At 36.1% G+C, this 14,095-nt stretch overlaps 1 protein-coding gene across 3 annotated transcripts; it reads right to left on the reverse strand.

The window, feature by feature from the left end:
• Positions 1–443: 443 nt before the first annotated feature.
• nqo1 (NAD(P)H dehydrogenase, quinone 1) lies at positions 444–13,419 on the reverse strand. 3 transcript variants are annotated; one of them, XM_030126542.1, is made up of 7 exons: positions 13,274–13,419; positions 11,256–11,335; positions 8,795–8,962; positions 5,220–5,350; positions 4,975–5,088; positions 2,607–2,708; positions 444–882 (listed from the first exon to the last, which is right to left on the reverse strand). In XM_030126542.1, exons 2-7 carry the CDS (start codon positions 11,290–11,292, stop codon positions 553–555), a joined length of 882 nt encoding a protein of 293 aa, XP_029982402.1. In that variant the 5' UTR covers positions 11,293–11,335; positions 13,274–13,419; the 3' UTR covers positions 444–552. The 3 variants fall into 3 exon arrangements, with proteins under 3 accessions (XP_029982402.1, XP_029982408.1, XP_029982395.1); XM_030126548.1 differs by having other exon boundaries at positions 11,256–11,338; positions 13,274–13,415; XM_030126535.1 differs by lacking the exon at positions 13,274–13,419 and having other exon boundaries at positions 11,256–11,487.
• Positions 13,420–14,095: the final 676 nt, after the last annotated feature.

Here is a 14,095-nt window from a genome sequence, read left to right on the forward strand (position 1 = left end):
AAGTCTACAGTTTGCGGTGGACGCTATGAGAGACACTTGAACTCTGGTCTTTGACCCTCCAGGGTGATCAAAGTACTGTAAAAAAAAAAAAAAGGTTTTTGCTTAAACAAAACGTTTTATTTTTAACCCTATACCCGCCGTAGGGTATATAAGCCATACATTTTTTTACCATGTATAGATACCCTCTGTGGCAACAATGAATGGTAAAGTAATCCTTAAACCATATTTTCTGAAGTGAAAGTGATATTTTTTGGTTTTAAAATCACTCCTGTATGAAAAAAATAGACCTAGTATTACACATCGTCTTCTATTTTAAACATGAAGACAACATAAAAATGTATTTTTTTGAAAGTGATAACTGACACTGTGGAATTGTGAGAATCAGTTATGAAAAATGTTCAGGGAGATATGAGGAATGACTGATGAAAAAAGACATTTGCGAGTCTGTTACTGAAATTATTTTATTATTTATTTCAGTAAATACAAAGAAAATTACAAAAATGAGCTTAGATTCTAAATTCTAGGTGTTGGTGCCAGGCCCGTCCCATCCTTTCACTCTGCTTTGGGTCTACTTTCATCGGGCTGAGTTTTGATCTGGTTGTCTGGAGGTAGTGGTTTCCCTAGATGGTGTCCTGTGGTCAGACCGTATGGCTGTGAATTCAGCTCCTTCTTCACATCGGGCCGGAGCAGGAACCCACCCTGAAAACTGAGGTCAAAGAGCTCACAGGGGGCAAAGGTCAAAGGCTTTTCCTTCAACAGTCCTTTGAGTCGGGCTCGCCATCCATCTAACATTGCTGTGCGCACCATATCAGGACAGAAAGCCGGACTCCAAAATATCTGAGGAGCAAGAATCTGGAAACCACAGAAGTGCAGCGTACCGTTCTGAAAAAACACAAGAGGCACAATTCATCAATAGACTTTCAGAAGATTTCAACATTTTTAGATCCACAATGACATTACTCCTATTTTTAAAAAAAAATTTAACCAGGAAAAAATCCCATTAAGATGAAGAACCTCTTTAACAAGGGAGTCCTGGCCAAGATACACACACAATTACAAGACTACACAATTAATACACAAATAACAGATAATTGAATATAAATAATTAGTAAAAATAAAATTTAGGAGCAGATTAAGAAAAACAAGTTCAAGTTATGGAGTCGGCCTCAAGAACTCTGTTTGGATTTAAAAGCATTCAAAGACATTAACTTGTTAGTTTTCAGTTTTTGTGAAGCTGATTCCATGCATAAGATGCAGAGTGAACAAAAGCCCTTTGACCCTGTTCTGTATGGGCGTGTGGAACAGAAAGCAATATATGATCATTTCACAGAGACAATAAGTATCAGAATTTCTCATAATTAATGTACAAATGTAGACAGGCAAGAGGCCTAGTATTAGCTTCCATATAAACATGTGCCAAAGGCTGATCCTTCTGGTGGCCAGACCCACTTCACTTTTATCTTTCATGTATGTTTCAGCTACAGATACATGCAACACCATTTTTCAGACCTACAATGAACAATCTGGATGTCTGCTGGGTTTTAACCAGTCTTTCCACAGAGCCCCAGGGTTAGGCCTCTAACAGAAGTCCAACATCAGTAGTGATGGTTAAAGGAAGCCCCAGCCCATTGCTTCAACAAAAGGTTCACTATTGGAGGCCTCATTGAAACAGTGAATACTGCCATCTGCTGTTCAAATGAAGATATGACAGGCAATACCATATTACCATGACCTGAGGTGAAAGTAGTAAAGGAACCATATACTCAGCAGCACATTGTACTAATCTACTTAAAAAGACTTGACATTATAGTCATTACTGTCACCTGTACATTCTGCACATTTTATTGATACTGGACTCACTTTTGTCTTCGTCTGTTTTTTATATTTTTATTCTTGACTGTTTTATAACTGATGTGTATGTTACTCTGAGCAGCTTACAGAACATAAAAACAAATTTTGCTGCATTGTATAATGGTATTTTGCAATGATAATTAAGCTTATTCTTTTCTATAACATAGTAGGATCATTTACAAAGTGAATAACTGACACATACACAAACACCCATGATTTCACCCAACTCACAAACAGGTGTAAAACAAATCTCATCAGTGATTCAAGCCATGATACAAACGATACAAAGCTTCATTTGGCACACCCACTTTTGCTGGAGACATGCGTCAAAGCCTTGGCTCATTTGTCGCATCACTAGTTATCAGGTGCAACATCATCTGAATCTGCAAAGTGACAAAAATCCGGAATCCGTCTTCTACTGGAATCATTGTCTTTGATTTGGAAGCCCATAGCAGGTCACCCCAGAGGTATTTGTTCTCCCTGAACTCACTTCAGGACACCTGCCTTTTAACGGGTTTCACAAAAGGCATTTCAATCCCCTGCATCACTGAGTGGAAAAAGTTACTCACTCATCCAGCTTCTTTCTTTATTAATTTTCGGTCGGCAACTCACCTGCTAGTAATGAGACTACTGATGTTAATGACCTTGTCCCTGGTCTGCAACCCCATGAGCTTAATCATGTCTCAAATGAAATCCTCCAGATAACCTCTACACCTGACTTTAACCCTACTTGTTAACACACTCTTCACACTTACCTGCAAAGGCCACAGTGCGACGTTTATGTCTCCATTGATCCCTTCAGGACTAAACATAGTCTGAGTTGCTCCAGTTGTGAAGGACAACATTGCTTTCTTATCCTTTAAGAAAATGCAAATATATAATGTATAGTTATTTGCAATATGATGCAAAAAAAAAGCACATCATCATAAAAAATATTCTCAATCTTAAATAGAAACAGATAATTATAATGGAATAAATACAGTTTGTCCGATGTGACATATATTGGAAAAATAGATAAAACTTATAATTGTACAGTATTTGAGTAAATTAGGTTTCTGCCAGACACATCCCAATATTATTTAAATTACACTTAGTAGTTAAAGTATTGTGATGTGTTCATATATTCCATCAAAAGTCAGTAAGAAACTTAAGTGTACATTAATAAACATGAATTAATGTGGCAATTAAAAAACAGTGACAAATGTACTCATCACATACTAATGGTGTTTATGTTAAATAAGTTAAACATTAAAATGAATGACAATCACACTAACATTAGTAAAACACTAACAAGTATTACTGAATGTTGATGTTGCTGAATTTATGAAATGCCTTGAGACAATCATGCATTTTGATTCGTACTGTATAAATAAAACTGAATTGAAATAAAGCTAATTAATACAATAACCATTAAGTAACTGTTGGTGTTACTATTTATGGATTTAAATGAAGTGCATTATAATTATTATTATTTTAAGGATTCATCATCATTGTTGAACTTGTTAATTTCCATATAAACTGTGTCATCTCATGCCCATCCATTGAAAATAATTAAAAACACGTTACTCAACAGTTAAGTCTTAGTTAATACTTATTGCTAACTTGTGAATTAATGTTAAAATTATGTGAAAGTGATAAAGTGTTACCTTAATGTCTTCATGTCATTGACTTACTTAAAAATTAATACGAACAGTTCTGTCTAAAAGTCTAATTCCACCTTTCACTTCGTTGTTTTTGCAGGGTTGAAATGATCAGACATACAGTACTTAATTGTCATTCAAATTCTTTCAGATACAACAACAAACTTTGGGGAATATGTGCATAGCCTTAAACGACACAAAAAACTGAGCTAAATGATTATAAAATTTTTAAATAAAATGTTTAGTGTGACCCCTGACCCCACGACAAGAAACAGCACAAACAGAAACATCTGAAAAGTGTAAACCTGGTTTAAAACATCAGAAAATCAATCCAATAAATATTGTCTGAACAAAAGGGTTAAAGCAATGTTAAGTGCAAAGGGAGGTCAAACTAAATACATCCTCTTTGGTTTATAGGAGGGATGTAACGATTACCGGTATAATGATAAACCATGGTAAAATTGCCATTTAACTTCTAATTAACATGATAACTGTGTCTGATTACCGCACTTTTCTGGAGAAAACACCTCTGTAAAGATCTGCTTTTATGTCAAATATTTGAGTATAGTTTTAATTTATTACAATTTTAATTTTATATACCTAATATTTGGAACCAATATTCACTTTTAAAGTCTTTGAAAAGGTTCGTTAAGCATCTTTGTTATTTATGCAACAAATTATATACATTTTTCAAACTGGATTTTATATATTTTTTTGTGTTTTCTGGCTTTTCATGTTGATATAGTAGGTACAAGTGAAAAAATAATAGGGAGTTGATATAAATGAAGTTGTGCTGAAAAAAAGACACCAAACATGGGTATAATAAACATTTGTTTATATAGTATGTAAAGGAAAAATCAAAAGTACTGAAAAACAGCCAAAATAGGCTCAGACCACTAAGGGTTAATACTTGAATGTTTCTGCCAAGAGAAAGTGCATTGTGCCAATTATTTTATTTGTTTGTTTTGTTGTTGTTTTCTTTTTTTTTTTTTTCAAAATACAACTTGGTTAAATTATTTCAGTGTGTGTATAAGTACTTTCTGAACATTTTGAGCACAGTTTCAACAACACTGCGATAATGATAACCGTGATAATTTTGGTCACAATACCCATGACCTGAAATTGTCATATCATTACATCCCTAGTTTATAGAAGCTGGAACATTTGTTTTTAATTCCGTACATAGTGCACATACAGTATATCCAGATTGTATCTTAATGCAGAGACTGAGAAATGCACATGTGGTCATTATTATACAAAACCAAAACACCTAATGTTAGATGAGGATTTTTACACCAACTGTATAATTACCTTAATACATGATTGGTTAATAATTATTTGCTATTGATCAGAAGTTATGTTTATATGCACTTTATAATTAAGTTAAAAATAAGTTTAATAGATAAGTCTCCATTTTGAAGCCTGTTATGTCTTTGTAATTATGTCCTTTTGTTTTTCTAAAATCATGCGGAGGTGCACAAACCTTAAATATTCCATAATTATACATCTTTTCCAGGGAGAAAGCGAAGCCTTGTGTCAGGACTCGGTCCATCCAGCCCTTCATAATTGCAGGAACGCTGAACCAGTACAGAGGAAACTGCAGACACACATGCATGGAGGCCAGTGTTAATAATCAAACCCAACACCCGCTGAGTGTTGGGTTGGATTCACTCTGTAAGTAGTGATTAATACACAGACCAACCACCGTCGTACTGAGTGACCTCTGACCTGGAAGATGATAAGCTCCGCCTCCTCGACCTTGCGCTGCTCGGCCACGATGTCGTCACTGAGTCGATGCTCCATCCAGGCGTGCAGCGTCTCCTCTCCGTACTGGAACAGATGTGGGTTCTTCAGCTCACCTGCACATTGAAACACAAAGGAGGAGGAGAGTAAAATATCTGAGCCAGGGTTTATGCATGTTTCAGCAAAATGTACAAATTTCCAACTTTTTAAGAATGTAATGTAAGAATGGAGGACTTCAGTGATGCTCCTGATATAAATACACAACAGCATTGAATGCAGGTGTTTTTACAGTGTCCCTTTAATGTCAAAACCAGGCCTCCATAAGGTCCAATCCAGCCTTGGGATGAAGTTGTAAAGTGCAAAAATTACACTGTGGATATTAACATTAAAGGTGTCCAAATCAGTTTCATTCAGGGGCCACATTCAGCCAAATTTAATTTCAAATAGGTTGGACCAGCAAAATACTATCAGAAAAACCTATAAATAATGACATATAAATAATGACCACTCCAAATATTCTTCTTGTTTTAGTGTGTGTACTTTGTAAAAATGTGGATAACATGAACAAATATGAACAATAAATAAACTCCACAAGGTGTCTGTTATTTGGATATCAATTTAGCAGGGTACGGTGAATATGGATGAGTGAATAAATGTACATGTTTCAAAACTGCTGATAAATTTGGGACAGTGTTGTTTTCAGTAAGTATGGAAAGGTTTGAAGGAGTAGGATTAGATAAGTTTATACTTCTTTTAGTCCTTTTTGCTCAAGTAAATTTTGAGGCTTAAGACGTTGCAGTTCTAAGGTTCTGTCTTGTTTTGTTCTCATTCTCTTGATTATCGTTTATTTGCATTTCTGTTTTTAAATTGTCATTTACATGATTGAAATAAAGATATCAATCAATCAAAACAATGTAAAATGTCTAAAGAGAAGTAAGTGCAACTTTAACAATACTGCCTGCTACTAAATGTTTTGTTCCTTTGTAGATCCACTGTGATCTGTAAGTTATAACGTACATGTGTGAATGAGAAGCTGAGGTGTAATATTGTTGAAATGACATTTTTCTTAAGAAATTTCAGGGTTGTTCACGGTTATTCACATTTGTAATAGTTTGTAGATGTAAACATATTCATGTGATTTTACTTTCTGCTCTCCAAAACATAACAGTTTGGAGTAGACTTTACTTGTACAGGGGTTGGACAAAATAATGGAAACACCTTAAAAAATCAACAAAATATAATTTAATATGGTGTAGGTCCGCCTTTTGCGGCAATTACAGCCTCAATTCTCCGAGGTATTGATTCATACAACTTGTGAATTGTTTCCAAAGGAATTTTAAGCCATTCTTCAGTTAGAATACCCTCCGATTCTTTTAGAGATGATGGCGGTGGAAATCGACGTCTTACTTGAATCTCTAAAACTGACCATAAATGCTCAATAATGTTGAGGTCTGGGGACTGTGCCGGCCATACGAGATGCTCAACTTCATTAGAATGTTCCTCATGCCATTCTTTAACAATTCTAGCTGTATGGATTGGGGCATTATCATCTTGAGGTGAAGGTGTTTCCATTATTTTGTCCAACCCCTGTAGGTTATAGAGGTAAGATCTTAAGCCCAAGCCCGAGTCCGAGCCCGGGGCCTAAAATGTCAATCATTACGTTCGGGTCGGGCCGGGCTTCTCTCTCGCTGACTTTTTTTTAATAAATATGTTTATAAAAATGTATACTAAAACGATGTGTGGATACTAAACTAAGGAATACTTGTTATAAAATAAATAATTTGGATAAAACAGAGAAGGCGCTGTAAAAAACCAGAAGTCGCCTCATCACAACACGTACTGTACTAAACTCTTGCAATGACAATTCAAAGAACCCCTTCCTGTCTCTGTCTATTATCCACCCGTCATTGTTCTTCTTTGTCTCTCTGCCTCTCTCTCTCTCTCTTAAAGTGCCGCGCTAGATTCTTAAGGACGTACTGCTGCCGTGGTTTATGGCCCAATTTTCAACCCGTCAAAATGACGGACGACCTTAAATTTTTCCCGTCAACTCTTAAAAAAATCCGTCAATGATGGAAAATTGTCGGTTAATGTAACCTCTGCAGACACAAATATAAAAGATGTAAATGTTTATACAGTCTTGTTTAACTTAGATTTCGTTACAAAAGACAGGCTTTAATTTGTTATCATAAATCACCCCTCCTCCTCACAAATAAAATATGAAATTTCGGGTTTGCTTCGGGCTCGGGCCTGCAAATCAAGTTAATTGGTCGGGCTCGGGCTGGGTCGGGCTTTAATACCCGCGGGCCTGGGTCGGGTCGGGCTGGATTTTTTAGGCCCGATCTTACCTCTAGTAGGTTACTATGTTGTCATTTTACTGGTGCGGCCCTCTAGAGATCATATTGGGCTGTATGTGGCCCCTGAACTACGATAAGTTTGACACCCCTGCTCTAATGCCTTTATGCCCACAGTTGCTAGTTGTGTAGTCTGTGTGGCAGCTTATTATTTTAAACAGACTGTACATATGAAGTAAACAGAGTCACCATGACATCAGCCATTTGTGAACAAAGCTTTTGGGAGATGGGTGAGTGAAAGCGAAATGGCAAAAAAGCTAATTTACCAAGGTTTAATATTCAACATGATTCTATTATCCCTGGGGGAAATGTGCTTTACAGCCAACCGTAATAAATAAACACAAACTAAACAAATACCAACACAAACTCCAGTTTATGTAGTGTTATTTTACAAGGATGACAGCAGTTGGAATAAATTACTTTCTAATCCTGTTCAATCTGAATCATGGTAAAATGTATCTGCGTCCTGATAATAACAACATAAATTCGCACAAGGGATGGCATCTAAAAAATGGCTCAATTTTTCTGTTTAATAGGAAGTGACCTGAAGGTAAGAACACACCACCAGAAGGAGTTAATTCCTCAAATTAAAACTCACTGTACCTACGCGCTCGCAAAACTAAACTAAATTGGTTTTCCCCTGTAAGTCGCTTTGGAAAAAAGCGTCTGCCAAATGCGTAAATATAAACATAAACATAAACATAAATCTATACTAAAGACTAAATAAGATTTTCAAAATTGATGAATAAAGTAATAAGCAACATTTAATTAACAGTTAACAGATGTTTCTATTAATCATTTCAGTAGTTTATGTTAAGTTAAACATTACAGATGCTGTTGAAATTCGTTAATATACTCTAACTACATGAATTAATATTTAATGCCATAATAAGAATTAAGTGACTGTTAACAAATATCTTGGTACCATTTACAAAGGGTTTAATTAAATGATTCTACATTAATAGAGAGGTGTTTTAATGGATGTTTGAGTGTAATGTATATTATATATTGAGTATTATTAGAAATTATTGTTGATTTATTTAGCCATCCGTTATAAATTACTACTGAAAACATTAAAGTTGTTATGTACAATGAATTTACAACAGCAGAAATAGACCAGAGACAAGAAACTCATTTTGAGTTTATAAATCTGACTCAGTGTCCTCTAAAGTCCAGACTAAATCTGTTTTTTTACTCCTCCGGTCTCACCGATGATGTCCTCCCGTGTGGCGTTGGCTCTGAAGTCCATGGCGTACAGGTCGGACACGATGACCCTGTATCCCTGCTCCTCCAGCTCCTCAACAGCCACGTCTTTCAGCGCCGAGTTGAACGAGCAGGGGCTCTGGTGGGCGTACACTATCAGAACTGTCTTCTGAGCTGTTAGGCACAAACACACATTAATTCATTAATACATCTGATTATTACAGAGTGATAAAGCTCAACCCCATTGTGCATTTAGCAGAAAGCAAAAAATTACACCTGATTTAGAGATATTTGCTACCTAATAACCTAATGCACCTTCTGATGATGAAACAAGCTGGCGAAAAGCTGCACAGCAAGAAGGAATTTCAAGAATGCAAAAGATGAGCCGCAAACAATAGCTCATGCTATGAGAAAGTCTGTCCATCATTACACTGAAAACATAATGCCTGAGCTGCAGTGAGACAGAATGTCCTCAGATTAGTCCCAAACATTCACTTGGAATCAAAGATGAGACTTTGATGAGCAAAGATCACAAAATACTACAACTAAATAATACAGCTACTGGTTCAACAGTGAGCAATAAAAAAAAAAAATACATAAAAAGATTCCAAGAATAGAACTTCTCGTTTATATTTTTTCTGAAAATAAGACAAAATTATATGTAACTTTGTCTTATTTATATTTCTAATGTTGAAATAGATTTATTGAGTACAACAGAAGAACAAACCTAAGGAGAAAAAGTTATGTTGTGATTATTGTGGATAGTATTGTGATTAGTGATGGTCATTTTTGTCTACTTGGTTGGTTATCAAAGGAAATGAACTAGGCATGTTTTATGTGCTCATACATTTTTTCTTTTTTTTAAATTCTAAAAGTATAGAAATGTTGCTCAGTGGAACTGAATCCTAGCTCAAATTGTTTGCAGTTCTGAAAGAGATGTCACTGGCACAACTGATCAGTTCAACAACATTGAGTCAGTCTTAAATGACTAGATTTTTAACGTGTATAATAAGCATAACCTGACTACATTTGTCAAATGCCAATTAAAATGGACATTTTAATTTTGAGGGCAACTGTGGTCTTTCAGTTTTTATGGGAGTGTTTATCCCTCTGACTGTTTTTTTCTTCTTTGCTTAATGCAAGACAGTTAATATTTGCATTTAATGTACGTAATGTAAAATAGAATTTGGCTTCTCTGTTCTACAGCTGTTTTGGAGGTTTAGTCTATAGGTTACTGTTACTTCTTTACATGAGGACATTTAATCGAATCTATTTTACAGCAGTGGTGTTAATGAAAACCCAGAACGACACCCTGAGACTTTTTCATCCCTGTTATTGTTCTATTTTATGTTACAACAATAAGCTATGGGGAAAACACCTATAAACTGTTGTTGACGCCCAGTGAGTCACCTTACTACACATTTAATGACATCTGATACTTGTGTATGAATAAGCATCTAGAAACACTATTGTTTCTATTTTATTATTTGCCTTCACAGAAAAAAAACTGCAACTGTAATTCATTTAAGATACAGCAATGTGAAAAATAGGGACTTCCACATGTTCCACATGATTATATTTGATTAGTTTAATCCTTAAATAATTTCTGTCAGGTTGTGTATCTATGCATTTAAAAACTAAAACACCATGTTTCAGAAAGTCCTCACTTTCTGTCACAGGATGACAATGACACTAATAACTATAAAAGATCCTTTACTCAGAACTGAAACTACTTATTTCTTTTTAGGAATATTACCTACATTGTGTCTGAGTGGTTTAAAAATCCAACCTTTACAGTGGCAAACAGGTCATAAAAAGAACTGGTAAAAAAAAATATACGTAATCACAAAGTATCCTGTAAAGAAATCATTCATGTCTACAGAAAAAACACACACTTTAGTTTGTTCCTCACATTAAATATTTGAGAATGATTTTAGCATGACTGCACCTATCCAGGTGATTATGTGTTTTTATGTCACAACAATCAGCTGTGAAAAAAAAACAAAACAATAAAGTGACACCCTGTGAGCCTTGTTAAACATGTTATTCTGCATTTAATGCTTGTGGATCGGGTGAAGCATCCACAAAGGGACACAACTGCTACTGATATTTAACAGAAAAATTAGGAAACACGTCTTAGAATAAAGGTTATGAACATGATGTAGATTATTTTAATCCATTTCATCTGATTTACTGTTAGTTTATTTACTTGGCAGTGCATTTGAAAAGTCAAAAAATTTAAATACCACAAAATAAATGAGATACCAGTTTCAGAATGTCCTGACTCTGACACAGGCTGACAATCACAATTAAATCATTAAAAAATTTTTTCATTTTTGGTAATTTCTTCATCAGCTAACATGACCATAAAAAGAGTCTGAACTGACTTTGTACTAGACTCAGAGCTGCAGCAGAAAGATTTATATTAGATTATAAAGATGGAGGCGTCAAATCAGATGAGACCTACCCATGCTGTGAGTGTCCTCTGGATCCGTCTGGACCATTACCCGATGTCCCGGTGGCTCTGGCTTTTATAGACTCTGTGGCCTTCTTTGCGTGAGAAACATTAGATCAGAATTCAGATGGGAAACATGTTTCTCAGTATAACCACTACAGACACGAGGAGGGAAAAAAATGTGTTGGACCGGTTTAGTCGAGCACTGTGAAAGGGAGGATGTCAAAGTGTGTGTGTGTGTGTCTGTGAGTGAGTGAGTGAGTGTGTGTGTGTGTGTGTGTGTGTGTGTGTGTGTGTGTGTGTGTGCGTGTGTGAGTAAGTGAGGCTGTGGAAAAGAATGTTGGGGTTTCAGGGGATTATGGGACAGGGTCATGTGGTTTAATACAGGTTTAATCTGACTTAATTTCACCTCATTTGAGCAAAGTGGGAAAAGTGTCAGGTAGAGACGCCTCAGTTATATGGTCAAGTCCCCGTGTTTAATGTCGTCTGTCACCAGTTTCTGTCCAAACAGATTAATGTGAACTAATTCTACACAAAGTTCACTAATGAGACATTTTAACCTTTTCAGGGTGACAAGAGTTTGTGGAGAAGGCCAGAAGAATTCAAAGCAGTTTCATACCCTTTTCTTATCTATGAGAGATAATGTGAAAACTAAGTGCTTCTCAGTTGACTATCTTCATTAATTACTTATTTTTTTGTTTTGTGGACTGTTATTTTGAACCCTCACTGTTTGCATTTTGGCCTTTACCACCTTGTTTTTTTGGAGCCATAAATGACTAAAGTACTCACAAACTCTTTTATGTTAAATGCCAGCAAACTTACTTCTGCTTTTAGCTCACTGATAAATGTTAGCACATACAGTTGTGCCTGATAACAGTAATTTCAACTTCATGTAATTTATAGGTAATAGACATAGTATTAAATATAATACAGTAGTATAGATATTGTAATTAACCACCGTAATCTTCACAGAAAGTTTGCGTAACAAAATCCTTGACAGTCAGTATATTTTAACATCTTTAAGGGGTTCTATGTAGTAATAATATCCCAACTCTCAACAACAAGGGAAATGAATGTACCAGAAGGCAATTAATAATACCAAAACCACCAATAAATCAACAATATATAGCCTATTCATACACTATCACTCAATAAAGTATAAAGCTCATTGCTTACACACATTTGCACTGTGGCATCAGAAGTTTTCTTCTTTAAACATTAACTCCTAATGCTTCATGTGCTGCGTCAGCTGATAGTTTACATTGTAGCTTTGTTAGCTTCGCTCCTTTTAGACAGAAAACAGCCACAGTAAAACAACAGATGTACAGTGGCACAAACAGAAAAATTAGTTTTTGCAACCAGAACAGTTTTTTTTTATACTAGCCTGTAAATGTCCTAACTGTGCTGTAAAGTTGGACATGTTCAGGTGGACATCTGCTGTAGACTGATCTGCTCATGGACTCACCTTCAAGTGGCCGTTTGAAGAACTTCAGCTTTTAACAGGGAAGTGAGGTTCTGATTCATAATGAGTCTTCCTTTAAAACAGTCTTCTAAAAACACTTTATTGGCTTTAACTATGCAAGATACACTAAAGAGAATTTCAGCACAAACATACAGTATATACATTATTATGTGCTGGGGCATCTGGTAGCCACTATCAACTTAGACATCATGTATTTAACTACTGGCTCAGCCATCTATTAGGTATTATTATTATTGTTATTATCATTACCATCTCCATGCCTGTTTCTGGTCATCCCTTTAAAGAATAAAGGTTCAAAATGCACCATCAGATGGTTTATTCGAGTCATGTCAGTGTGTCAAAATGTACAAAGGTCACTGTTCTACAAAGCCAAGTTCATATCTTTGTACAAGTGCAACATGAAAATAGGTTGTATTTTAAGCTTCCTCTTCAGGCTGCCTATTGTTTTATTTTTGATTTGACAATCCAACAAAGGCCTAAGTGTTGCAGACGTGCCCGCAGGCAGTAACCCTGCACAAACATTTCCTCAGTATGGCAGGAATGTTACCTGTGCACTCCTGTCAGCTGCAGATCACCTGTGGAACGTGCATCTACCTGAAGGAAATGCTTGGAATATTTGGCTCCTCATTGGACCTGTTTTCTCCACGAGTTTTATCTCAGTAAAAGCTAGCACTAGCACACCCAGATAATACGAATGAAAGTCGATCTACACCTGTATGTACGCAGATCTGTCAGACTGTACCGGGACAAGGTGTTCTGTGTAAAGTGCGCATGCGCCACAGCTGTGCGCCATGTCCTGGTCTGAAAGTGCAGCAGCATGCATCTCATCTGCACGAAAACAGGAGCGGACAAAGAGAACGCAATGTACAAATTTGCAACGTTGTCCATTTTCGTGTCAGATTATCTATGAGTTACTAAATTTCTAGCTCTCTGTTGATAAGGGTCGTAACCTGTGACGTCATTGTCAACCGGAAATGGCCCAATAGTAACGCGCTGAAACAGTGCATATCGCCACCTATCGTAGCGGAGGTGACATGAGTTCAATAATAAATCCATTACACTCCCATGCATGTACAGTATACTGGGAAAAAGACAAAAAGTGTAATTAAACTGCATTTAAGTACTGAGTGGCTACATTTACATTAAGTAGGATCTTAGGCTACGTTCAGACAGCAGGTCTTACTGCACAATTCAGATTTTTGTTTGTGAAATCCGATTTTTTTTTGTGTACTTGTTCACATTACAAATTAAATGCGATATCTATCAGTTCTCAGTCTGAACTGAATGCGACCCTGAAGCGACCTGCATGCGCAAAAGCGGTCCTGACATAATACGTGACCATGCAGCACGCACTGTGTTTACGGAAGTA

The sequence above is a fragment of the Sphaeramia orbicularis genome, chromosome 3 (genome assembly GCF_902148855.1).
Source record: "Sphaeramia orbicularis chromosome 3, fSphaOr1.1, whole genome shotgun sequence".
NCBI classification, from domain to species: domain Eukaryota; kingdom Metazoa; phylum Chordata; class Actinopteri; order Kurtiformes; family Apogonidae; genus Sphaeramia; species Sphaeramia orbicularis.

Bases quoted from the DNA above. Each gene is read 5' to 3' on its own strand.
- nqo1 (XM_030126542.1), bottom strand. From the start codon at position 11,292: ATGGTCCAGACGGATCCAGAGGACACTCACAGCATGG. The intron at 5,351-8,794 runs GTGAGACCGGAG...TTCAATGTGCAG, and splicing joins CACACGGGAGGACATCATCG to GTGAGCTGAAGAACCCACAT. The intron at 5,089-5,219 runs GTCAGAGGTCAC...GTGTGTCTGCAG, and splicing joins CGGAGCTTATCATCTTCCAG to TTTCCTCTGTACTGGTTCAG.